Here is a 27,621-nt window from a genome sequence, read left to right on the forward strand (position 1 = left end):
CTTTGTTGGAGGATTTGGTTCCTTGTCTTGCGTCTGTAAATTTCATAGTGCTCTAGGAGATTTTTGTCATAAATGAAATGCTCATTAACTACATACAAACTACTAGGTTTCATGGTTATTCCCAGGTTTCCAGAGCCTACCTTCCCTTCGAGAGATGGAAATATCTCCCAGGAACACCATAGAAATAAGGTTTGACTATTAAAGAGGGAGGGGAGACATGTACATTGGATGAAGGTGAAGCCTACCCAATAGAATCAGGTTTTCCTAATTTGTTTTCTCCTTGGTGTTTGAGTGGGAAGGTTACGTCCTCCACGGTGTGTAATTCTTGGACTTTTTAGCACCATTTTTGGGGGATATTTGATTTACTATAGTAGAAGCAAACCTCGCCTTGGCTGTGTTGATAAAGCTAATTGAGAAAGAGTGTTTTTGAGAAGATAGTTCAGATGTAGTAAACAGAGTGCTGGTTCTTAAAATTTTTAATAGATATTGATAAAAACTATATAAAATGCACTTACAGGAACCAGGGCATATAAGGCTGAACAACAATGCAATTCTACTATGTACAGAAAAATAGTCTGCCATTTGGCTTACTCTGTAGGAGGATTTGGTTCCTTGACTTGTGTCTGTAAATTTCAGCATGAGCTATGGAGCTTTAAGCAGTAGTAAACTCCTTACAACTAATCCACTAACAGGAAAAATAAATGTACTTTCAAACAAATAGAGATAATGCAAAGCGTCATGCAACTGTTCTTACAATTTCTGCAGTTTATTATTCTTGTAGACCATTCTGTCTAAAGCTGCCACCATTTTGTGGAGTCCTCTCACTCCCTTCCCTACTCGATCTTCTTCCCTTCTTGTATGCCATTGCAGTAATCTTGCACATACGCCGTAAGGTTAAATGTAGAAACTGGTGAACGCTCAGCAATCTTGTGGCATTACAATGTAATGCTGACAGAGACACAGCGCGTAGCTGTTTTGATTGACGTCACACTCAGTATGCCGTCAATCGGGATAACTATGCGCATGTGTGAGTGACATAATTGTAACAAGATTGGGCGATATCTTCTAAACAGCGCACCTGAAAATACTTTTAAAGACACCCACTAGTAAGTATTTTTCTACTGCTTTGCATGACGCTGACTTCTCTTGGGGAGTTTACTACCACTTTAATAAATACGACTTTGTACTACAGAAGTACAGAAAATATGTAACACGAAATATATCTATGCAAGATTCCATATTAACCTGAAAATAAAATGTTTGTAGTCCTGACCATAGTAACTAAAGAAACTATATACAGAACCATTATATATTCCTTCTAAGGGGCTTATTTAGAACAGATGTCATTATCCACTTTTGGCTAAGCAACACTAGGTGACTCTACACTGAGACTTGTATTTTGAGGCCTATTCATAAATTGCAGCCATGGTGTGTAGCCTGCAGTTGGTCACCAAGTTCTTCCTGCTAAACGAAGAAGAGAGAACTCAATGATTGGGGAAGAGAACCGTCACATGACCAGCTCTCATCCCACCTTTTTTATTTTGTTTTCACATTTATTTTAATAGTGGAATTCCAAAGCCCAGGGTTCACTTACTACATGTTTAAAGCATATCACTATACTAATGCCCCATACACACGTGCAGATTATCTGCAGACTTTTGTCTGCAGACTTACCAAAACCATATAATATGAGGTCAAACCTAAACACTTTCAATTTGTATGCAATCCGGCAGGCCCTTGCACTACATAGAAAAGGTAAATCTGCAGACAAAAGTCTGCAGATAATCTGCATGTGTGTATGGGGCATTACTGGTATACAAGTAGAAAAAAAAAAAAAAGAGAAAATGGTCAAAATGTTTTCTTAACTCTCCAGGCTAGTTTTTAGGAAAGAGAACCTATTCAGACAATTTAAAATACAAACAAGATGTTTTGAATGTACCAGAAATCCCTCACATTAAAATTCTGGCGAGAAGTTGTCAGTTATGCTCCTTAAGGCTAAAAAAAACTTTCACTAACCAAAAATACAAAATGACAGATTTTGAGTTTTGTTGGATCTTTAATTATGAAATTATTGCTAAAGATCAAGTAACAAAATACCAGATCATGCCTCCGAGAATTTTGTAATTGACCAAAATAGTCATTTGTTTGTACTGTATAAATGTAATTCCATTCTCTCTGTGCTTCAGTAACCAGTGCACTCATAGTCAGACCTTCGCTTTACAAATCGCCCTCCAGTCAGTTATTGCGGCACAGGAATTCAAATTGTCATCTTTGCTATTTATTTTTTCAGAGACTTGCCTAAACATCCACTGTGTGTGGGCACAGTTATATGTGTATTATTTATATACTGTGAGATTTTTGTTGACATTTCAGTTCAAAGATTTTCTTTCCAAATGTCACAGGGTTGGGGAACATACAGCACTGATGTCTTTAAATAATTTCTAGGGACCTTCTGCTGCTGGTGCCTACTGAAGTAATGCTGGAATTTCTCCCCATTATGACATGTTTATTAAACTAGAATATACAATAGCTTTTTTTATGTTATTATCGCTGTTCTGTATTAAAGCAGCCCAATACTCTATAATCAACAGCTGTCCTTGCAATCCTACCCTATTAAATTAAATAAAGGCCCAAGAGACAGTAGAACACTCTTTCAGAAAACTGGACGTAGCTCTACCTTTAGTAGCTGGTTATTTGGCCATGCACTCTCATTCAAAGGGAGGGATCACCGTTGACACAAAGTTAATCAATCAGTTCCCTTAATATCAGGTCACCAAGACTTGTCGGCCTACACCAGTGACCTTGTATACTAATGATTTCATATTCATAAGTTTTCTTCTTATGTAATGTAACTCATAGCTACCACTCAAAGTAGGATAGTAAGTTCTGCTGAAGTTGTACCAGAACAAAATGGATTCTATTGGCCAATATGGGTCGAATACTACACCTAAATGGACTCTGTGGCTAGAAAAAGTTTAAAAATGGAAAGAAGTAAAAGAAAACTAGCTGCTGTCCACACTGCCGATATCTGTATTGGAGAACATTTTTTTTCTACTTAAAAAACATTGATCGACTACGGCCTATGTTATCATACACTGTGGCTGAAAAGCTGATCAATACATTTGTGTTCTCCTGACTTGAACTACTGTGGTTCTCTTCTTGCTGGGTTACCTAAATCCACACTAGAAAGACTACAATATGTCCACAATTTGGCTGCCAGAATTCAGACTAGGCCTAATACAAGTGATCATGTTACTCCTATCCTCAAGTCCTTGCAATGGCTACCTGTTATGTTTTGCATTGACTTCACTGTTTAATTTATCATTTTTCACAGAATATTACTGAAACGTCATTGGAGACATCTTGTTACAAGTTCTATTCACCACAGCAGCATTGCGATGAAGTAATTTGCATTGTAACCCACTGCTCTGAACAAAAGTACTGCATGAAGTACTTTTTTTCAGCACTCACCACAGAACTGCTGTGCTGAGAACTCACAACATAAGAAACAAGACATTTTGCCTTGTCTATGCATTTGGGCTGCATTGCAAATAGCAGCCAGTGTAGCTTCAACGCATCTGGTATGAACGACCCTAAATTCACTATATACAGTGGATGTAAAAAGTCTACACACCCCTGTTAAAATGTCAGGTTTCTGTGATAAATCATTTCCGAACTTTTTCCACCTTAACCACTTTACCACTAGAGCATTTTGCTGTCTTACGTCTGGGCCACTTTTTGCGATTCGGCGCTGTGCGACTTTAACTGACAATTGCGCGGTCATGCGACGCCTTACCCAAACGAAATTTACGTCCTTTTTTTCCCACAAACAGAGCTTTCTTTTGGTGGTGTTTGATCACCATTTTTTTATATGAAATTCCCCCCAAAAAAAGATGTAAAAACCAATTTTTTTTTAAATTTTTGGCCAATTTGTTTTCTGCTACCCATGTTTGGTAAAAAAAAATCGCAATATGCGTATTTTGATTGGTTTGCGCAAAAGTTATTGCGTTTACTAACTAAGGGAAAGATTTCTGTCATTTTTGGTGTTTTTTTTTTAACGAGTAATGGCGGCGATCTGCGATTTTTTTTGCGGGACTGCGTCATTGCGGAGGACAGATCGGACCCTTGACTGACATTTTTGACACTTTTGGGGGTACCAGTGACATTACTGCAGTAATCAGTGCTATAAATATGCACTGTTACTGTAAAAATGACACTGGCAGGGAAGGGGTTAATTTTATTGGAGAGGGAGGGGTTAATGTATGCCTGGTGCTTACTGACGTGTGGGGGGGGGAGGTGACTGAGTGAGCCAGGGACAGATCGGATGTTCAGCTATGCTGAACACTCCGATCTGTCACTCCCTGTCACTTAGGAGATCCGCCCGCTCTGTTTACACAGGCGGGCGGATCTCCAAACTGGATTCCCCGACGATCGGGGCAGAGCAGCGGCGATTGCCGCCGCTCCTCCCCTGGCCCGACTCCCGCTGTGAATGAAAACAGCGGGAGCGCGCCTCCGGCGGCGCGCTAGCGCTGCCTACAGGGGGAGGAGTCTAGCGACGTAGGTCTACGTCGCTAGACGATAACGAGCCACTGTGCTGCAGTAGCAGCACAGTGGCTAGTGTTAAAGTGGTTAATGTGACCTTTAAACTGTACAAATCAGTTGAACAACAAACTGAAATCTTTTAGGTGGAGGGAAGTAAAAATAGAAAACTAAAATAATAGGGTTGCATAAGTGTGCACAACCTTAAACTAATACTTTGTTGAAGCACCTTTTGATTTTATTACAGCACTTGACAATATTTGCCCACTATTCTTTGCAAAAACACTCCAAATCTGTCAGATTGCGAGGTCATCTCCTGTGCACAGCCCTCTTCAGATCACCCTACAGATTTTCAATTAGATTCAGGTCTGGGCTCTGGCTGGGCCATTCCAAAACTTTCATCTACTTCTGGGTGAAGCCATTCCTTTGTTGATTTGGATGTATGCTTTGGGTCGTTGTAATGCTGAAAGATGAAGTTCCTGAAGGTTTTGTGTCAATATTGACTGGTATTTGGAAGTGTTCATAATTCCCTCTACCTTGACTAAGGCCCCTGTTCCAGCTGAAGAAAAACAGCCCCAAAGCATAATGCTGCCACCACCATGCTTAACTGTGGGTATGGTTTTCTTTTGGTGATGTGCAGTGTTGTTTTTGCGCTGAACATATTCTTTGGTATTATGACAAAAAAGTTAAACTTTGGTTTCATCAGACCATAACACATGTTACCACATGCTTTTGGGAGATTTCAGGTGTGTTTTTGCAAAATTTAGCTGGGCTTGGATGTTTTTCGTCATAAGGAAAGGCTTCAGTCTTGCCACTCTACCCCATAGCCCAGACATATGAAGACTATGGGGGATTGTTGTCACATGTACCAAACAGCCAGTAATTCTCCTTTAATGTCGCTGTAGGCCTCTTGGCAGCCACCCTGACCAGTTTTTTTTTTCTCATCTTTTCATCAATTTTGGTAATGTCACTGTTGTGCCATATTTTCTCCACTTGATGATGACTGTTTTCACTGTGTTTCATAGTATATCCAATGCTTTGGAAATTCTTTTGCACACTACTGACTAATACCTTTTAGCAATGAGATCCCTCTGATGCTTTGGAAGCTCTCTGCAGTCCATGGTTTTTGCTGTAGGATGCGACTAGGAGAATGTCAGGAAAGACCTACTAGAACAGTTGAACTTTTTTCGGGTTAATCAGAGGCATTGTGTACTGACTCATATTTAACATAAGTTTGAAAGTGATTGCTTTTTTCTGAACACCGCTACATCCCCAGTTATAAGAGCGTGTGCTCACTTATGCAACCACATTATTTTAGTTTTTTATTTTTAGCCCCCCCCCCCCTCCCAAAATATTTTGGTTTGTTTTTTTATTGAGTTGTACATTTTATAGGTCACGTTAAAGGTAGAAAAAGTTCTGAAATGATTTGTCTTGGTCTCATTTTTTACATCACAGAAACCTGACATTTTAACAGGGGTGTGTAGACTTTTTATTTCCACTGTAAAATAAAGTTATTGTTATTATTGGTGAAGAGAAGCTGTCTACCAATGGTCCTGCGGAATCTTAGACTTCCTGGAGAGGATTTTCTGGTCCCCTGACACATTGTCACTTTTACTACTGGCTTCTACACAATGGGGCACAGTATTGACATATAGGGGGTGTGGGGGCCAGTGGATTGAACTGCTGAGCACAGTGGGGGACCAGGAAATTGGCACTTCCTGAGGCGTCAGAAACTGCTGGGTCTTCAGTTTCTCTATGGCAGAGATTGTGGTGCAGGCAGCATAAGAGGTGCATATTTAATGTCTTCTTTGCAGGAGGCCACTTTACTTTGAACTAAGTGCAGTACCCATATCAACTTATAAGAGCTAAACTTGTACTGGTTTGACGTCAGCAAAATGTACTCTGATTAGTAGCTATGGGTTACGTCAGATAAGAAATAAACCTAAGAGTAAAAAAAAGTTAATATACAAGGTAATAGTCTAAGAATTAGCATTTAATATAATAACTTCTTAAGGGGATAAAGAATGAATGATGTAAATGGATATATGTATTTTGTAAAGCACTGTGTAATATGTTAACACTATATAAATACTGCATATAAATATATCAATAAATAAACTCATTATCAAAAGGCCCCAGCTGGAGGGTTTCTGAGGGATTCTGAGTCTTAGAAAGAAAGTTTTTCACAGATTCTTCTACCATTTAGTAGTTAAATGGAGTAGAAAGGTCGAGATCGCAAATAATTATCCAAGTATAGGTATGCGTTACATTTGTTGATGCTTTCTATAAGTGTCACCAACAGATTTCTAAGCCACAGGGCAAATGGCTATACATTTTTCCTTATTTTTCCATATAAATGAAAAATTAAATTCATAGCTAAGCCTTACAGTGATCTGTTACAAGGATGTTCACTACCTTTCTTCCTTTTCATGTTGATTTATTCAGGTTCTTAAAAATTAAAGTCCAGGAGGAAGGATTAGAACCTCACTTGGGTTTTGCTGTATTATTGTTGGCTAGATTTTCTCTTATTCCCTCTCACAGCTACTCTGTTGCACAGCAATTCACAAGTTGGTTTCCTGGACATAGGGTGAGGGTAAATCTCATGTAGACATAGATAGCAATACAAGCCTGTTGCAGGTTCTAACTGGTGTACATTCTGCTACACAAAAAGGTCCTTATTGCTCTTTGTGTCTCTGCTGGTGAGTATCCCCATCACTCACTTCCAGTACCAGTAGTGACAGTGGAATATAAAGAGAAGGGTAATCCTCCCAATGGGGCATAAATTATCAGTAAAGACTCAACACAGTTTCTATCCCCACCCCAAAAAAGTATATATTTGGCTGATGCTGCACCTTAATACAGAGGCCCTTTATCACCAAAACATCTTATCCCAAGTTTAAACAAAAAAAAAATAAAAAAAAGTATGAATTATTACTTTATAAACATTTTTTCAATACTGCTTTTGCCCAACTCAATTTAAAATCTAAACGTTTTTCCATCCCCACCCCAGCTGATCCTGCCAGCTGTTAAGTTTTTCCTTCCTGATGAAGTCAGTTATATTCACCTGAGTTCCTAAATCCAGATCCCTTGCTTTGCTGATGCCATTTTTATCTGCGGGGACTACTAGTTCAGCCTCTTCAGCCAGTCGCCTTCATTCCCCTTGACATTGGTCCTTTTCTGGATCCTTAGAGGACCCCTCTGCTGGCCAGCCAATAAGAGTTGTCCACGTCACTGTGATGTGGACACCCAGATGAGGAAAACATCAAAGACATAAAAAGAGAGAAGGACCTGGCACTGGATGATCACGTGACTGCAGTTTAAAGAAAGGGAAATATGGAATTTGGAAAGATTGCTTATACTGGGTTTATTGTGACTAGGACATGGTCTTGGAAATTAACCAACTAAACACCTGGAGGTCTGCACTTTGTCCAAAGCTGGTTTAGTCTAGGGCAGGGGTGTCCAAACTTTTTTTTAAAGGGGGCCAGATTTGATGAAGTGAACATGCGTGATGGCCGACCATTTTGCCAGACATTCTTTGGACCATTAAAATTAAATGCAAATTAACTATTTTATGCAAAGTTTATTGCATATTGGCATACTTTTCCATTTCGTCACATGGATGACAAATCTAAACAGGTGTTACGCCAGTTATCATGGAGAGGGCGCTGGTCCTGTTATACTAGCGCCAAATTTGTGTTTTTTAGTGCTCCCTTATCAGGTTAAGTCTGAGGCTGTATTGAGCAAGGGATATAAAGCTGGTGGGGATGGTCGGTGGGTGTTCACATTAGTGTATTCACACGTAACATGGGCGTTGAAAGATCCAGAGATCCCAGTGGTCCTGAGCAGCGCTCTGGGTTTTACAGGGGCCACAACAATAGATTTTTCCAAATTACCTGTGGGGCCGTATTAAAGCAGCCTAGGGGCCGCAATTGGCCCGCGGGCCGGACTTTGGACATGCCTGGTCTAGGGTATTTAGGGTATGCAGGGACTTGCAAGACCTCCAGAGTTTTATATCTACAGTTTGCCTAGAAAGCAGGACGTGGAGAATTCTTGGACTCATCAAACCTCCGCAAGTTGGAGGTCTGCAGCCTGTCCATAACTGGGTTAGCATCATTGGAAGGTAAAGGTCTGGGTGGCTGTAAAATAAGATATTGCTCTAGCGTGCAGTAGTCATGAATCTTGATCACATTACAAGACACGCTACTGGGGAGCACTGCGCAGCTTGTGTGTGAGAAAATGTTTAAGCAATGCGCTCATTTACACACCCTATGTTCCTGGCTTGTTTAGAAGTTGGCAAGCCCCTTACTCTTTGATTATGTGATGTAGATATCTTACATCTGTTTGCTTTACTCTTGATATGTTAGACATGGATTTCCTGCCCTTCCAAAAAAAAAAAATCTTCCTTGACACAATAAATTCCTCCCTTACTGCGATGCTCAGCAGACTTCATTTCATTGCATCTTGCTGAGTGTCAGTGGGGTCTGTGGTGGGTGTGGATTGTTTGCATGTGTCAGGATTTATTGGCTGTGGAAGATGGCATTTATGTTTCAGCTTGGAAATTCTGTGCAATAATAGTGTTGTGTGTATGTGTAAGTCAATCTTTGCCATTAGGCACATGGGCCAGCACATATCAGGCTGTTAATAGCAGATGTAATTTTTTCTTTTTTTACAGAGCTGGGGTACATGCACAACGCCAAGTCCTCTTCTCCTGTCTTAGAAGGACATTAGGGCTTGCCATGAGAAATAGTAGATTTGGATTAGGGCTAGTTTAATCAAATGCAAATAACCCTAGAATTATGGGAAGAAACTGATACATCCAAAGAAAACCCATACAAACTTGGGGAAAACATACCAACTCAATGCTAATCATGTCTTAGTGGGAATGAAATCCAAGACACAAGTGCTACAAGAAAGGAATGATGCTAACAAAAGATTTGTAGAGCTGCTTTCTTCCCCATTGAAAAGGGGCATCACCAAAATTTGGATCTTAGCCACTTCCAGCAGACACCATCCAGAACAAAATAAGCGGGCCTTTTCCTTTATAAATTTCAGTAAAAACTGGACTTTTATTTTTCTAGCACACTGGCAATCACACCTTATTGCCACATTTCAAACCCTAACACCAATGAAGCTCATATGATACTGTTTCACTCTTGCCACTGAACGCTGTATTTTCTATTCCTAATAGAAAAAATAATCAGAGACATTAGGTTAAAATCAAGCAAAAAACAGCTTTACAAATGATAAATACAACTTTTTTTTATAGTATATGGGTCTTTCATCTTACAGTTGCAGAAAAATATTGGCCAACTAAATCATGTAATATGATGATGGTCTCCTCACTTATCAGAGGAAATAAATAAATGAGATGTATAAATTAATTGTTCACCCCAGATTTACAGTATACTCCTGCATTTTAAATCAGTGTTATCAAACATACTAATGGCTATAAAGGCCCCAGAGGCAGCAATGACTGTTGAACTTTCATTCAGTAGTGCTTGTCTCTGCACCTTATCGAACCATTGGCATCATTATCACATTATATTTATTAAAGGGAACATCATTTTATGTTCACAGGTTTGTTCTATTTAGTGAGTCATTTGTGCTTGCATCAGCAATGGGATATCAAGGACCCAAATTAGTTTCTTTACCTCTGTATGTAGATAGGAAGGCACCATTAAGGCAGGTTCTGTTAGAAATCATTTAAATTCTTTCATTCTATCCTCCATCTACAAAGACTGCTCTGGCAGATTTTAATGTGCATAATGTGTCGTCAAATTAAAAGCAGGAAATAGTAGAAGAAGCTCCAAGATAAGCTCCTTTGGTAATATCCGTTTCATTGCTCACAGGTGCCATCATCAAACAGAGCCATTATTTACGTGTGGTGCACACTGCTAACCTTGGAGCCCAACTCTCAAGTACAGCAAAGGATGGTGAGTAATAAATAGCACAACACAATGACCTCCCATGTGCTGGAGAGGATGAAGGTCACTGTGACCTTAGAAGCTGAAATTTACAACATTAGGCAGCTGGATAATGCAGAAAGTAATGTCATTCTGTTCTTTGTTTTTTAGATCATGTTCAGCCCCCTCTTTATCATGAGGAGCCATCTTCCTGATCCCATTATTATACATTTAGAAAAGAGAAGCCTTGGCCTAGATGAAACACAAGTGATTCCTGGAAAAGGAATAGAAAAGCAGCTGCAGAACATCGAGCCAGACCTCACTCATCACCTAACATTCCAAGCAAGGTAGAGCTTTCCTACAACATGGCTGTTTAGGGCGTCGAGTGCATTTTGTTTCTTCATTGTCATGCATCTTACTTAGAACTCACCTTGGCCAAAAAACCCCACCCAATCCTATCCCTACCCAGTAGAAATATAGGTGTGTTTGTTTGTTTTTTGTCTACCACAACATAAACCCCAATCCTTTGTACTTTTCCACCCCTAATACCCAACAAGCATATGCTTGTACCCCACCTCCTGAAGACTGCTTTCTGTTGCATACGATAGCATGCATTAAATTAAAGGGCACAATTATAACTAGAAATCAAATACTCCTATCTGCTCTCCCTTATACTCCACTAGTGTGTGCAAAATATAGCCCGCATTTTACAGCCCATTTATAAAAACATGGGTTAGGATTTGGACCCTGCAATGCCCCGTGGAATTACATTTTCTAATGTAGCAGAGAGTGATTGGTAAAGAGTCATGGGACTTTCACAGGTTATATGACCGGGCTGTGTTCCCAGTTTTATATTTGCCTTTACTTTCTTTCTTTCACCCAGTGGCATACTTTACATATGTGCATTGTACTCCACCGGCTCTGGGAGACTGAAGCCTTCACAGCATTATGCACGTTTGTAAAAGTGCACAGCTGCATTTTTTTCCTAAAGTACATCTAAATAGACAGCTAAAATACAATTCTATATCCCCAAAAGATGAACTTCATTTTAAGGCCAATATCCTTTAACCCATATTAAACTATATCTCCCACACCCAATTTAAAGTGATTCTTTTTTTTTTTTAAGATAAACAGGTTACAAATGGAATTGCATAGAGTGGCCCTTAACCTCCCCTTCTCGGGTCCTCTGGTGGCACTCCTGGCTCCTCCCCTCTTGCATGTGCCCCCAGAGAAAGCCTCTCGGTGTACTCGTGCTGGCACGCTTGCTAGTCTTGCTGTCTGCATCTATATACACAGACAGTAGGACTTGGCTCAACCCCCCCCCCCCCCCGCTCCCTCATCACTGGCTTTTATGGACAGCAGGAAGAGCCAATGGCTCCCACTGCTTCAGCAAAGCCGGTGAGACCAGGAAGTGAGGGGAAAGAAGAGTTGCAGACATGTGCACATTGCTGGTTTAAATTTTGTGTCCTTGTGTCCGATATATAAGGAAGGGGGGGGATACTGATGCCTAAACATTTTTTACTTTACTGCAAGAAGTGCAGTAAGATAAAAAAAATATTTAGGCTTTAGAACCACTTTAAACGGTGTCTGGTTTTACAGCGTTGTCATGCAAGTTGCCATCTTGTACAGTGCCGAAGAAGACAATGCGGAGCTATGTATGAAGATTGATACAGTTGTACACTTGATGTGATCCGTTATCTTGACAGTGGAACTGCTTTTAGATGAAACCTGATAGGCCAAACAGATCTGAGTTTGCTGTTAGACCCAGTTATTTAGTCGTGTCTCTAGTGGACATGTTTAAGCTATAGTATCCACCAGCTTCCTAAATTTTGCCAGAACTCATAAGGGAACTCATAAGGGACTCGCTAGAAGTCTCTTTTTTATTTATTTATATATTCTGTTTAATGTTAACTGTTTTTTAGTAAAAATTTTTTCTCATCCAACCATATATACTGTATATGTTTTCTTTTTACCTACAGAGAAGAAGATGAGCCTTCAGAATGTGCTGTTCCTATCTCAACATCTCTAATTAAGCAAATTGCCATGAAAGCACAAAGCGAGTGCTCTGCAAGTCAAATTATTTCTGACTTTTACGGAGGAGATTGTAACATTCTTCCTGCATGGCCATACAATAAAAAAGATAACGATAGGTAGGTTTCTACCTCTTTTGGAGGACAAGTGCAGAGGTTAGATCATAGTAATAAAGCAGTCAATAAGGAATCAAAAAAAGTCATGTATTCAAAGGTAACAGCATCCTCTATCATTGACGCTTATAAAATTTGTAGATGTTTGCTTCTATACTGGTTGGCCTCCTCAAAAATAAAATGATAAAATCAGGCTTTCAGCATTAGTCTTTGCTGCGTAAGTTATTGTCACCCATCATTAGAGCATATTTCTGGTGCTGGGAGCAAAAGGGGAGGTGGAGGAGCAGTGGCCAAGTGTCTGCAGAATGGCCGAATCTGAAAAGTATGATCTCTCCTGCTGTCATGTAGCATATTGTTATAGAAATCAAAAAACAAACACAAGGGCGCACCGGCCTAGTGCATTGCAGGGGGTGGTACAGTATAGAGTGCTGACTAATGGTGGTTATCGCTTGATAAATGATTGATTTTTTTCTGATTGTTTGCTTCTGCCAGGGAGCGATCTGTAGTTGACAGCCCCATTCGATTGATATGACACAGGGAAGTTCAATTGGTAGTTAAGATACGCTTGTAATTTAACTCTGTTTCCATCTATGTAATCTCATAATTTGATTGTTCAAAATACAATCTATTCCCTAACAAAGAATCTTAGTGCTGTTCATTGATGAAAAATGATCAATAGTATTTAGCCCTGGCCAATTGACTCAGTTTGATCAAATCTATGCGTAACTTAACCGGCATCAATCAGAAGGCAATTATGGTATTTTGCTTGTTTGCTTATTTAATCATTTTGATTGAATCAAGCATTGATCAGGTAAAAAAATTGAAGCATGCGTGGTCAGCAATAAATTCAACAGAATAGAATGTTGTCTACAGCAGTGGTCCTCAACCCTGGCCTACAGGGCCCACTAACAGGCCAGATTTTAGGTATTACCTTGGGGAGATGCAGACTAGAGTACTGCAATCACTGAGCAGCAAATGATATCACCTGGGATATATTTCAGTTATCTTGCAAATCTGGCCTGTTAAGCCCCGTACACACGTACCGATTGTCGGCCGTAAAGATTCGGCCGACGACCGATCGGCCGATTGTAGGCTTGTTAGTATGATGCTTCCGACAGCCGACAGCGCACTTTCGGCCGAAAAGAATCTGTCGTGCAAGCATTAAAATTTTTGTTGGCCAACACCAGAACGGCTGATTGTTCGCCAGTCAGTACAGAATTCGGCCGACAGACAGCAGATATGCAAGACTGGGCATGCTCGGAAAAGAAAAAAGACAAGGAAAGTTAACCATCACATGACATCACTTCTGCAGTCGGCTGTTGTTGGCCGACAAAATTAGTGTGCAGTCTTTTGCAGTTTTCAACAGACAAGACAGCCCTCGGACAAAAGACGGCCGATCGGTACGCGTGTACGGGGCTTTAGTTGGCCCTGTAGGCCAGGGTTGAGGACCACTGGTCTACAGTATTGCAGGCTTTAAAAAGTGTTGCCACCCTCCTCATGCTATCAGCAATATGGTGCAGCAGAGGTAAATCAAGTCATTTTGAAAATCTATATTATTCATGTGCATGTGTTTCAGACGTCTTTTAGCCATTTGGCTGGAGTTGCCATTTATAAGGTCTTTCCAAAGAACTGCTTAGGATAGATCATACTAATAAATGAGCATGTTTCACCCATTTCCTCCAGCTTTTAAAGATTTGTTGGTCATGCTGGGGTTTGCAGTTCCTAAGTAGAGCAGGTAGCCCTTGATTACAATAAGCATTCATGTATCCAAAATACAGACTAATACCTAGTGTGTCATTTATTTACTTTAAAAACAAAAGTGAAAAAAAAAAAAAAAGAACAAATATGTAGCCCCTATATGGGTTAGCTTAGCATTTATAGGGAAATATATAGGCTATCTGATTACCTGAGTATTTCTGATTTGATGAGCAAGGTTTAGTGTTTCATTAAATCTTTAAACTGCAAAAGCAGCAGCGCCACCTTCCTGTTGGTTTAGTGTGGTGCAGGGTTAACTGTGTAGGCTTGTGTCCTCTTTTGCGTTTAGCTTTGAAATTGGAGATTTTTGAAACTAGGAGATGTTTGACTCAGCTCTTCTCTCTGACAAAATAGGATTACCTTTCGTCTTTCAGGGACTTGCAAAGACGAAGGAAACATTTGCTTCTTTTAAATATGCTCCTTTCAACCACTGCATTCATTTCTCAAGCAATAGCTGTTCAATGCAACATGACTAAAAAACAGAGCAACATCCTAGTAATTGCATAAAATAGAATGAGTACATTTTTCAATTAGATTGAAACTTGGGGGAAATGGTTTACACCTGGCCGTGCAGTAACTTTTATAAAGGCACTTTCAGTACATTCGTCAGTAAATATAAAAAAAAATATTATGTCAATTATATTATATTATATTTTCATTGTTTGTAGGTTTTGTTTTACTTTGTGTCCTTGTAGCACAGTAGTGCACTTTGTTTCCTTTTTATACCAACGAAATGTCAGTACCATGCAATTAAGGCACTGTATGTGTACCTGTATTTGCATTGTTTCTTAAGCTGTTTCCACATTTTCCCTCCTGGTTTGGCACTTAACTAGTTTCAGTGAAACTTACAGTGTTACTAAACCCACAACAGTAAAATCAATGTTTATATGCAGTAAAGAATGCTTGTTATACAGACTGTAGAACCTAAGGGGTTAATCCCTTTCCATTGTGTAAAAAGGTTGCTTGATCTTGTTTGCACAGATCCTCCCCTTCTTGCACCGACTCCAGAACATGTCAGAGACCGAGCCTTAGGAGTCAGGCTGCACATGCTCAGTTTGGTGTGTATTGCTAGAGAGTTTGTTTGTTTTTTTTTCTTGAGAGAGTGCATGTGATCAGCATAGGGCCAATCAGCACTTTCCAGACAGAGGGTTAGGGGTCCTGGATCCTGATCGGACAGCTCAGTGCAGTATGAAAACTCCTCCTACAAGCTTTACCTAGGAACTGATAGAAGTCACAAGATTGCTAAATACTGCTAAAGAGAAAAGGTATTTAGCAGTTTATATTTGCGGAAATAATTGCATTTCCATGTTCTGTGTACTGTGGGAGACCCGATATAGTGACTGCAGGCTCCTGGCTCACTTTAAGAAATATCTACAGTATGCATACCTGCATATGAATATGTCTATATATGTCTATGTATATATATATATATATATATATATATATATATATATATATGTGTGTGTGTGTTAAGTAAAGAATAAAAAACAAAGCAAGTTCAGCAATGCACCGACCAAGCCACTTAGCCCTTTGATCTGATCACCCAATTAGCTGCCCAAAGCCAGGAAGAGACCCGAAGACTAGTGGTAAGTAGATTTTGTTAGCAACTTAACTGAATATAGTACCTTGTGGAAATGCTATTTTTCAGAGAGAAAATTAACTTAAAGCAGGTGTTCTATTTTAGGTTTTTTTTTTGTTACCAGAATTACTTAATTTTGTTGTTTTAACATAGCTTTCCAAGTAATGCTGACACTTTGCCTTTACAGTGGGGAGCATCTGGCTCAGTGGGACAGCCCAATGCGGGTGAAGCTTTCCCTATGGAAGCCCCATCTCAAGACCCTGTTGATTGAGCTGCTCCCATGGGCTCTCCTCATCAACCAATCCAGATGGGACCTTTGGTTATTTGAGGGCGAGAATATCGTTCTTCAAATCCCTGCTGGAAAAACCATCATTCCTCCCAATTTTAAGGTAAATGCCTTCTTCACATTGGAATGTGTAACAGTCTGCCAGTTTTATTTTTAAAGCTTTTAGGTAATTAAACCAGTGCTTGATATAATTACCTTAATTTCATAATACAGTCGAGGCATTTTACTAAAACTGGAGCGTGCAAAATCTAGTGCAGCTCTGCATAGAAACCAGCCAGATTCCAGGTTTTATTGTCAAAGCTAAATTGAAGAAGTGGAAGTTAGAAGCTGATTGGCTACCATGTTTAACTGCACCAGATTCTGAGTGCTCCCGTTTTAGTAAATCTCCCCCCAAGTGTTTCCCTCTGGGTTAGCTCCAGCCAGTATTGGATAAACCTATCTGCCGGTGGCTCCCACTGCTGTCTCGGAGCCTGTGAGGAGAGATGGAAAGAAAAAGGCGCTGCTGCTCTTGGGCACAGTGCTGGATTGACATTAGGCGCAGGTAAGTATTTAGGGGCAGAGAATGCATTATGATAAAAAACCTCCTGCCTTTACAACCACTTTAAGATAACTGTAAGTCCGTGTGCTGTCTCTGCGACTTCTCTGCTATTGACACCTATGCTATGCTGAATGGAAGACATGGCTTTCATTTTTTTCAGATGTTATAGTAACCTTTTCTTGCTTCTTTGTTTTTCTGAAACCTATGTTCTAGTATATCGCTTTAGATTCAATTATTGCTAGATTTTTTTTTTTTACATGTAGAAGAATCAGACTATTGAACAGGCCTCTAGATTAGACATGTATATCTACTGTTCATTGTAAGTTGGAGCAATATTCTACTTCTGACTTTGAGGTACTACCACATGTAGCCAGATTATCCTTTGCGATCTTGGAATTTTCAAAATAAATGAACAAATATATTATTTTGAAATAATCCAACCTCCCCACTCACTTGCAGTCAGTGTTGCCAACCGCCAGTATTTTTACTGGCAGCCAGTAAAACATGTGCACTTTTCTCTTGCCAGTAAATGCCAGTGACAGGAAAAGGGTTGGCAGTAAAAAAAAATATGGCTGTGATGCTGATTATCTGGTTGAGACCATCCGAGTGCCTGCTACAGTGTGTTCAGATGGTGGCGGCAGGGGGGCGGGTCTGGTGGAGGCGGTGCCTGAGCGTGTCGTGTGATGTCATTGGTGCAAGGGACCTGAGCGAATCGGCAAAACCTTGTGTGTGGGTCTGCGGGATGGGAGTAAGGCAAGCTGGGAGTGGGACTATCAGTGCTGGTTGGACTGGAGAAAACTGAAGGGACCATCTGGAATGGAGAGATAATGTCACTGTGACTCAGGAGGGGACGTGTTGTGTCAGTGATCTGTGCTGCTGCACACTGCTGTCAGTGTCACTGTGAGAGTCAATTTCATGTGTGTGTGCCGCACATTCTAATTTCTTGCCCTCCTGAGTCCTGTACCTGAGCTACTTACTATATCAAAAATAAAATGAATATGTTTTTTGCCTTAATATCTACTTTAAATCACATTGCTAGTTGCATGCTTAAATCTGTAAGTTTGTAACTTTGGAAATGCCAGTAAATACTTAGCTGTGCCAGTAAACTTTGGGTGTCATGTCAGTAAATTTCTGGTAGGTTGGAAACACTGCTTGCAGTGCTGACACCAGTCTCCCAATACAGTTATTAGTGGGCCATAAACAAGGTATTTGTTGCACTATTGTTGATATCACCAAATGCAGACACGTTACAGGATTTATGTAGCATTAATAGTTTGTGCAGCACTTCACAATATAACAGGAGACAATACAGTTACAATACATTTCAAGACAAGATGGCCTATTTTGCATAGCAACTCTGATTATCTGCAACCTTTGAACTGTAAAACTGAGCAGTAGAGCTCTTTCAAATTTTTGGGGTTTGGATTTTGTGAGGAAGGTTCTAAAGCAGGTTTTCTCATTGTGAACAGCTCAGCGGAGATGTCTCCGCTGACATCCGCTGCTCTATAGGGATGCATTGAGCATCCGATCAGGTCCCCCTGAAAAAATCACAGGCGGATCTGAATGGATTGTTCGTGTGAAATACAATTTCTTTGGTAGGTGATACAACTCTCATATGCCTATTCATCTGTGTATTTAAGCGATTTGATGCCCTCTCACTCCCTATTTTAACACCCTAAACACCAAAGCAAAGCATTACGGCCACAGCATGTGTACACTCCTGGGGGCTCAGCCTTTGCAGCTTAAGGGGAGCAGTTTGGAGGTGTTAAGAATGTGCAGCTTAGCTGCATGGTTTTACCCCCCCCTCCCCCAAATCAAAAGTGTAAATGAGCCCTTAGATTAGCCTTTGATTTGATGTTGCTACATTACATGAATCCATTATATGGCTAAAGCAAATGTTCATTTTACGAATGTTTGTTCCGTTTTCTAATGGTTAATGGGGTCAAAAAAAAATATTGTTAGTTTTTGACTGCAGTGATATTAAAATTCAAAGAAGAATGGAAATTTTTTCTCGATTGAACAAATTTCAAACAGTGAATGTAATTTTAGTTGAGGAAAGTCAATTCACTCCAAAAATAAATGTTAAAAGCAAGCTTATTTTTAAGTACTTTGAAACGCTATTTGTCAAGTCATTGAATGTACTCATCCATATTTTCATACAAGTAGTCTCCTGAAAACCCGATAGTGTACAGCCAGCTTTACAGGGTGTGGGATGTGAGTGTTGGTTTATGTGCGCTACCAGATAAGAGGGAGTGTGTAAGTATAGTCTGAAAAAAATTTGTTTACAGTATTCTAATAGAGATCATACAGATGTTGCCCATGTAGTGTAGTATTTTGTAAACCTTTTTCAGACAAATATATTCACTTCAATATTCACATATATATATCACTATTAAAGCAGTTGAGTGCACTGTGCTTCACAAAAGTGCTATTGTGCTGAATGCCACGAATGTAGGATGAAACTTACTGTAAATTATACAATGGTTGCCCATACCCTGATATTTACCATTTAAAGTGATATAGCGCTAAATGAACAGTGCTGTATAAAAAAGTGCTAATCGTGCTACTTAAAGCGGAGTTCCAGCCTAACCACACACTCACCTGTCCTACGGTCCAGCGATGTGCCGTCTTCTCCCTCTCTGCTCCGCGGCGCCGGCATCACTGATGTGGGCACCCGGCTGTGACAGTTTGCGGCTTCACAGCCGGGTACGCACTGCGCATGCGCGAGTTGCGCTACGCGCCGTGATTGGCCGGCAATCTTCTGGGACCTTTGACATGTCCCAGAAGATTGCAGGGAGGGAGGGAGAGAGGAGAACTTCCGCTCAGGGCGCCGCGGCACTCCGGGCGGAAGTGGGAGCGGGTACCTGTCAAAACTAGGTACCCGCTCCCCCCCCCCCCCCAAAAAAATGACATGCCAAATGTGGCATGTCAGGGGGTTAGGACTATTTAAAGCGGAAGTTCCACTTTTGAGTGGAACTCCGCTTTAAATATTTACGCTGCAGATGGGTGTGGCCCCAAATGACTAATTTTTGCGTATGCCAACTTTACAGTTTCCTGTTTTTAGGGAGAAGATTAAGTAAATTTTCAGTAAATGTTTCCATATCACCACTTACTTCTGATACTGATATGCTATTTAAAATGGTACGAGAGCTATTATTTTCTTTATAGCTAAATTGACATTCAGATTTGCCATACTCAGACAGTGAGAAATGCAACAACAAGACTGTCCTTTAGAATTTCATCAAAAATATTGATATACCTATCAATTCCTAAAGAAAAACATGTTTGGAAGTGGTTGTAATTAATAGCAGAATCCGCCCCCTCCCCTTTCCTTCTGTCAAGAGTAACTACTCCCTCCCCAGCTACTGAAAGAGTAGATTGTTAATATAGAGATCAGTTATCTGTGTCTGCTCCTTAACACTTCAGCGGTGTGTTGAGTCTTGAACTTTTCAGGTTAGAGGTTAGGTCTTGGTCAATGGGCAGCTGTTTGCTAAATTGCTACTTTGTTTTTATATGATGTCAACACCGTAGGTATAGCATAGCACTAAGAGAAAGAACTACAAACAAATGTGCTAAATGATTTAATAATAGACATCAGTACCTTTTAAATGTGAAAAATGAATAGTGATGGTCTCTCGCGCTAATACAATTAGTAAAGTTCTATAATACGTGACAATCTTATTAAAACGGCTGCAACCTATAATATAATAAATTCACCAAATTAGTGCAATAAATCAAATACTATACACCAAGTTGCGCAAAATAATTGATAAATATAAAAAATATATGTGAAAAATCAGTAAATCATATAAAAAAATACTAATACAACTGCAAAATTTGCATATAAACAAACTCAAAATAATACACACACACATAATGCTATGTTCACAGTGTGTGTTTATTATTTTGAGTTTGTTTATATGCGAATTTTGCAGTTGTATTAGTAATTTTTTATATGATTTACTGATTTTTCACATATATTTTTTACATTTATCAATAATTTTGCGCAACTTGGTGTATATTATTTGATTTATTGCACTAATTTGGTGAGTACCTTTAACCGCTTGCCGACCGCCGCACGACGATTTACGTCGGCAGTCAGCCCCTCACAGGCAAAGTGACGTAGGGCTACGTCGCTAGCCTGTGAGGGTCTAGGGAGCGAGCGCGCGCCACCGGAGGCGCGCTCCCGCACGGTCACGGGCCCCCCGCACGTGTGACCGGCGGACCCGATGTCCGCCGGTCACTCGCGATCATCCGTTAGAGCAGGAGAAAGGCAGGCAGCTAATGTAAACAAGCCGTCTGTCATTCTCCCCTGTGTATGAATAGTGATCATACGGTTCTACTATGTAGGACCGTTGATCACTGTTCCTACACCTCAAGTCACAGCCAATCACAGTTAGAGTCACGCCCCTAGGGACACACACAACCCCTCCCTCTCAAAAAAAGTTAACCCCTTCACTGCCAGTGTCATTTTACAGTAACAGTGCATATGTATAGCACTGATTAATGTAGTAATGTCACTGGTAACCCCAAAAGTGTCAAAAATGTCAGTCAAGGGTCCGATCTGTCCGTCGCAGTACCGCAAAAAAAATCGCAGATCGCCGCCATTACGCGTTAAAAAAAAAAAAAAAATGACAAATCTTTCCCTTAGCTAGTAAACGCAATAACTTTTGCGCAAACCAATGAAAATACACTTTTTGCAATTTTTTTTACCAAACATATGAAGCATAAAACAAATTGGCCTGAAATGTTAAAAAATTTTGATTTTTTTCATTTTTTTGGGGGGAATTTCATTATTATTTTAGCAAAAATTGACGATCTTTTTTTGTTTATAGCGCAAAAAGTAAAAATCGCACAGGTGATCAAATACCACATAAAGAAGCTCTGTTTGGGAAAAAAGGACGTCAAATTCGTTTAGGTACAGTGTTGCACGACCGCGCAATTGTCCGTTAAAGTCACGCAGTGCCGAATCGCAAAATAGGCCCTGGTCAGGAAGGGGGTAAAATCTTCTGGGGCTTAAGTGGTTAAATGAATCATAGCAGACAAAATAAGGGTTCAGTTCTAAATGTTAATATTTCATAATGATATTGCTGTCTTTAGCAGCTAATCCCTATATTTGGATGCCTGTACATAAAAAGTTGTCATTCGCTATTATTTTGGGACTTAAAAATATGTAGGTTAAAACATGTAATTGCACTAAGAAGTTCCAATGAATTTTTTATAACAGTAAAAAAAAAAATCTCTGTTGGTATATGCTTAGGTTTGTTTTAACTCGAACAATAGGAGATAGATGCTGGTCATCTTTTCGACTACATGGGTTTTGGAAAGCTCATTTAAAGTGATCTGAAACCAAAACTTTTTTTTTTCCTTTCAGTTTTGAACAAGGTTAAATGTCTTGTTTTTTTTTTGTGTTTTATTGTGTGCCATTGAGGAGATTTATTGTAGACTTAACAGAAAGGGATAACAAATCTCTCCAAAGCAAGGGAACTACCATTTTGAAAATGCCCCCTTCCTCCCTTTTCTGGTGATAATAATTGTAGACTTTAATTCAGTCCCTATGACAGTGGTCACCAGGACATATAGAGATAGTAATTATCCCCAGTGGGGACACAGACAGCTATAACTATGAGACAGGGTTGCTAACACTTCCACACTTTATCCAAAACTACAACAAGCCTTTTGCTTTAGATACATGTTTACCTAGAGCTGAAATTTCTGTTTGATTTTGGTTAGTGGACCCTTCCCACTGATGGTTTGTGGAATGCTGGAGACAAGATCTACGCTCCTAGGTTCCTTCTCCTACAGGCCCTTGATTTGTGGGTCTCCTTCCTGTTGGGGTATCAAAAAGTTGTAAAACTCCAGTGGGAGACCAGATGCCATCCACCCCAAAATGACACTATTATTGAGGTGCTTGAAATTTAATGACAAGTGCACAGGTCAGTTAGCCCTGATAACACCAGTGCAATTTGTCATGCAGTTTGGCAGTTCACATTTGCATGAAGTCGCACCCCGTTGCCGGCAATGAAACCATTCATATCGCCGCGACTCAGAAAAAGGTTCCTGCACTGTTTCTGTGCGACTTGCATTGATATCTGTGCAAATTAAGTTGCACAGATATCAGCAAGCCGCACATGAAATCGCACTGAACGGCGGCTGAAGTAGCGTGATTTCAAAGCCACACTCGTGTGAACTATGGGCTATTTTTTCTTCTCTACATCACAGGAGAAAAGCTAAACTGAAAGCAAATGGTGTATTATAACTTGAATATGATATAGCTTGTTGTTTTTCAGAGGGTAAATTATTTTCAGCTTCAGACTGAAACAAACACATGGAGCACATCACTGAATGAAGCATATTTTTTTTATTCATTTTGTTCATAGGTGCACTCACCTTTGTTGTACTACAATGGTGAAAGATAGGCATAGGAAAGCCATATGGTTGAAACAAAACCCAAAACAAAAAATCTTTTATTGAAAATGTCCTAAATTCTTCAGTTAGCCTCTGTTCTAATAAAAACAGATTCAACATAAATCAACCTCATTGTATGCTTATCGTGGTTCTGCTCCTCAATCAGTTGCACATAGAAAGTTACATAACGTACATTGCTTACAATATCAACGAATCACACATTAAACCAATGCCAAAAGGTAATGAACATCTATATGAACAGCGACCATAAATGACAAATCCGTTATAGTGGCTAAAACAGTACAGTGCATTGCATGACTCTTAGTTCTCAGTTTGACCGTGATGGGGAATCATAAGTAGTAATAAAGATTATATATGGAAATATGCAAACAGAATTTAGGAAGGGAAAGCCGAAAGAGTTAGAGCAGAGAAAAAAGAAATGGGAAGGGGGGGAGGGGGGAGCCTATGGGGGGAGCCCGGAGAGTCAGAAACAAAAGTGCTACTTTCCTTTATTCATATTTTATATTACCCATATGCTGCCTTGCAGAGTGTATTTCATTACTTCTCTCTTTGTCATAAGTGGGATGTGGTGAAGGCAGTGCTACTTTCTAAGGGAAGTTATATAATCATTCTCTCATAGTAAGTTCTCTATTGGAATTGCATTTATCATTTGCCCGGTAACTCTCTAACCAAACCCAACACTTATAGTTGAATTTTGGGCTTAACACTAACTACTAAAGTATATATTTTTTCTTACACAGGTTAGTAAGCATAGTTGTTGGGGGGAGGGGCAGTTTTTAAAGCTAGTGGTTTACGCTAATGTCTGGCAATCACCGATCTCGCCGCGGTGAGAAAGTGGCGGATGAGGCTTTTTTTAATCTGTTTATAAGATCCTGGCAACATAGACAAGACTGTTATGGGGGCCTCATTGGGGAACCTGTCACCGACCAGTTTTTCATATAGAACCAGTATTTTGTCCCAGAAGGGTACGATACGGGGACATGTCCCCCAAATGTGCGTCATGTTGCCAGGTGAATGCGAGCATCTCCAACATTCATTTGGGATATTATGGTCCATCTCCTGTAAGATTGAAGGGCATCTATACCATCTGGCTGCAATACGGTAGTTTCGTTCTTGGGCATGGGAGGAAACTGACGATGTAAAGGAAAGATTGTGTGTCTTGCTCCAATTTATATCTTCAGGAGAGGCATTCTCCTTCCCATTTTGCAATATATGAAGGGGGGTCTGGATGAGAGGCCCGTAGGAGAATTTGGTATAATAGAGATAGGGGATGCTCAGATCTATTTTCCTGTGTTAGAAGCAGTTCAAATGGGGTTTTAGGTCTAGTGAGGTCAGATATCCTTGGTAGCTTATTAAGGAAGCAGGATAGCTGCGCATGTTCCAACCATGCACCAGTTGGGTTGTGACAATTTGGTAAAAGGTGGGGTAATAGTTTTATGTTGCCGTAAGGCTCCATGTACACGGGACGTTGTTAAAAGTCCCTTTGAATGCTGGAATTTTTAGGACGTTTGAAACGTCCGTTCGGTCGCGTTTGTACCCGCGTTTAGCGGCGTTTGCGTTTAGAAGCGTTCCTAGAGGTCAAAAAAATTATTCCCCTTTAAAATGGAAAAACGCGAACGCTAAACGCGGGTCATCGCGTTTGGACGCGTTCAGCCGCGTTCGGACGCGTTTGTGCGCTTGAAACGCCGGGAAACACACGTTCGAACGCAAATAATTGCGTTCTAAAAACAGTCCCTGAACGCAACTGCCTGCAAATGACTGTAAACGACCCGGTGTACATGGACAGATAAGATAAATTGTAGATGGGTTCAGGGGCTTCTGAAAAAAACGCCCAACTGCTCCTAAACGGCCATTTTCAGCGTCCCATGTACATGGAGCCTTAGAGATCGAATGGCTCAATAGGGGGGAGTTGGTTTTCTGCCAGACCAAAAATTTCTGATTCGTGAACTTGGATGGGAAAGAAGGAATCCCGAATAAGGGGGTGAGGGGGCTGATTCTGGAGGAAATATCCTCCTTGGCCAAATATCTATCCCATATTTGTAGTGTAGTAACAGTCATGAGAGGCAAGAGATCCGTAGATGGTCTGACAATGAGATGGATTTATAAAAAATAAATGAGTGCAATTGCACTCTGCATGAGCAGTTGCTCTAGAGCAGGGATCCTCAAACGGCACATATAAATGTGCATCACGTGTTTTTTTGAGTGAGAGAAAGTGTTTAAACTTGGCTTGTCCTGATCAACAGCCTTTTACCTCTATTTTCCACCATTGCTCCATTTACTTGTCTGGAACCTGACTCTTTGTTTGGGCCTGACCTGGCCTTCAGCCTTCAGCCTTCCGACCCTGCTACTGTTTGTTGTTTGCCCTGGCCATCTCTCTGAGGGCTTATTCCACTCTAGCATCTAATCATGCAGTTGTTGACTTTTGTTCCTGGCAGCACAGAGGGTCTACTGAGGGTCTACTGAACTCTACAATTGTTATTTCTCCAATTCTAATAAAAGTAAGGTTTGAAATGTATGAGGTTGGAACAATTAGGAAAGCCAACCATATGGCTGCAGCTTATATGTCTAAGGCACATGCCTGCTGTTCCTAAAGGGTACTTCCACACTGATATCTATGTTTGCTTCACGATTCTTATTATACAGCATATTAGCAAAAAGCTTTCTTGCTTGGGCATAGAAGTGTAAAATAGGGGTGTAAAATAATCATCAAAATTTCTTTTTAAACCATTTTTGTTCTTTACACACACAAATAAAAACTTCACTGAAGTTAACAAGGCATATTTAGCATGCCCTGTCATCTGCAGATCAAGGGGGTGAACTTTGATCTGCATATAATGTCAGTCAAAGGAACCTTACAAGTAACAAACAGCAAATTTGTTCCTGTTTAATCTCCTATCACCCCGATAGTTAACGCTGGTCAGCCCTATTTAACTCATTCCTTCTATCCTCCCCTTAGCTATTATTTTTCTGCTATTTTATTTTCAGTTAAATTTTTAAACCATTAATATTTTACATTTTTCTACTTTTATTCTTTTGTTCATTTTTTTTTTTTTAAATGACACATTAAAACAAATGTACGAAAGTGAAAAAAACAAACATCTTTTTTTTATATATTTTTGTCTGTAGATTGCATAGAAAATAGTAATTTTTGCAAGATAATATCACCAAGCCTTGTTTTGTCCAGAAAAAAAAAATCAACGTACTATGTATTACTTTGTTATCTTTAATAATGACAGAGATATTGCCGAATAAATAGGCTCTTAGCAGCAATGTAAATATTACTCTGGTCTGTAAGTGGTATCCAGGTGCAAGATTAATTGGTTAAAACCACTCTAAAAAAAACGCTGACAGTACCATTCAGCTAATGGATGTCATAAAGGAAGTGGTTTATTCTTTAGGTAAGTTAAATACCAATGAAGTGATTGTTAATTGTGATTGTTAATTGTCTCTTATACCCCAAGCCACCATTGTCACCAATGTCTTACTACCATCTTTTTGTTCTATAAAGTCAAATCTTCTACTATAAGATACACCCGCTGAAAATTGCTGTTTTTTATTATTTTGAAGTAGGAAAATCTAAAGTCCCTAGTGTTGTGAGAATCCGGTGATCCTATATTCAATGTTTACTTAGACCACAAAGATTTTAATCACATTGTAAAAATAACATCGGTTGCTTTAATATAGTAACATTCATAAAGAGTTGTTACGGGGTTATGTCATACTGGTCCCAGTAGTAAAGTGAAACTTAATTATTAAAATTATTAAATGGATTGTAAAGGCAGAAGGTTTTTTTTATCCTAATGCATTCTATAGATTAAGATAAAAATAACTTCTGTATGCAGCAGCCCCCTCAACCCCCCAACACTTCCCTGAGTCTGTCTTTATCCAGAAATGTTGCTACCCTCCCCTCCCCTCCTCATTGGCTGGGACAGCAGCGTGGTTTGATTGGCTCCCGCTGCTGCCAATCAAAATCATTCAGCCAATCAGAAGAGAGAGGGGTCAGGGCCAGAAAGCGTCCCCGTGTCTGAATGGACACAGGGAGCTGGGACTTGGCTCGGATGCCCCCATTGCAAGCTGCTTGCTGTGGGGGCACTCGACAGGAGGGAGGGGCTAGCGGCAGCGAAGGGGGACCGGAGAAGAGGAGGATACGGGCTGCTCTGTGCAAAACCAACTGCACAGAGGAGGTAAGTATAACATGTTTGTTATTTTTTTTTTTTTTATAACAAGACTTTACAATTACTTTAAATCCAAAGCTAAAATTTATTATATTGCAGTTTCCCAATCCTTATACATGCTGGCAGCATTTGTTTTATTTTTTTTTTAGATTTTTTTTCCTTTATTTTCACCTGGTGATCTGGCTGGTAACACACGTCCTGTCTTAGGCTGGCTTCCCTATCTAGGAAGGAGCAGCAGCATTGTCTGAAGAGAGTAATGTTAGATGGATTAGT

The 27,621-nt window shown here is 40.0% G+C and overlaps 1 protein-coding gene across 2 annotated transcripts in view; it reads left to right on the forward strand.

The window, feature by feature from the left end:
• The window catches only part of VPS13B (vacuolar protein sorting 13 homolog B), a 1,502,642-nt gene that overhangs the window by 1,389,546 nt on the left and 85,475 nt on the right, over window positions 1-27,621 (forward strand). For both annotated transcript variants that reach the window (XM_082257852.1, XM_082257851.1), the window contains exons 46-49: window positions 10,389-10,472; window positions 10,614-10,789; window positions 12,422-12,592; window positions 16,108-16,309. In XM_082257852.1, coding sequence (XP_082113978.1) covers window positions 10,389-10,472; window positions 10,614-10,789; window positions 12,422-12,592; window positions 16,108-16,309 — 633 coding nt within the window. The remainder of the gene's footprint in view (window positions 1-10,388; window positions 10,473-10,613; window positions 10,790-12,421; window positions 12,593-16,107; window positions 16,310-27,621) is intronic.

This window comes from Pelophylax lessonae (assembly GCF_965119305.1).
Source record: "Pelophylax lessonae genome assembly, chromosome: 5".
Taxonomy (NCBI): Eukaryota; Metazoa; Chordata; class Amphibia; order Anura; family Ranidae; genus Pelophylax; species Pelophylax lessonae.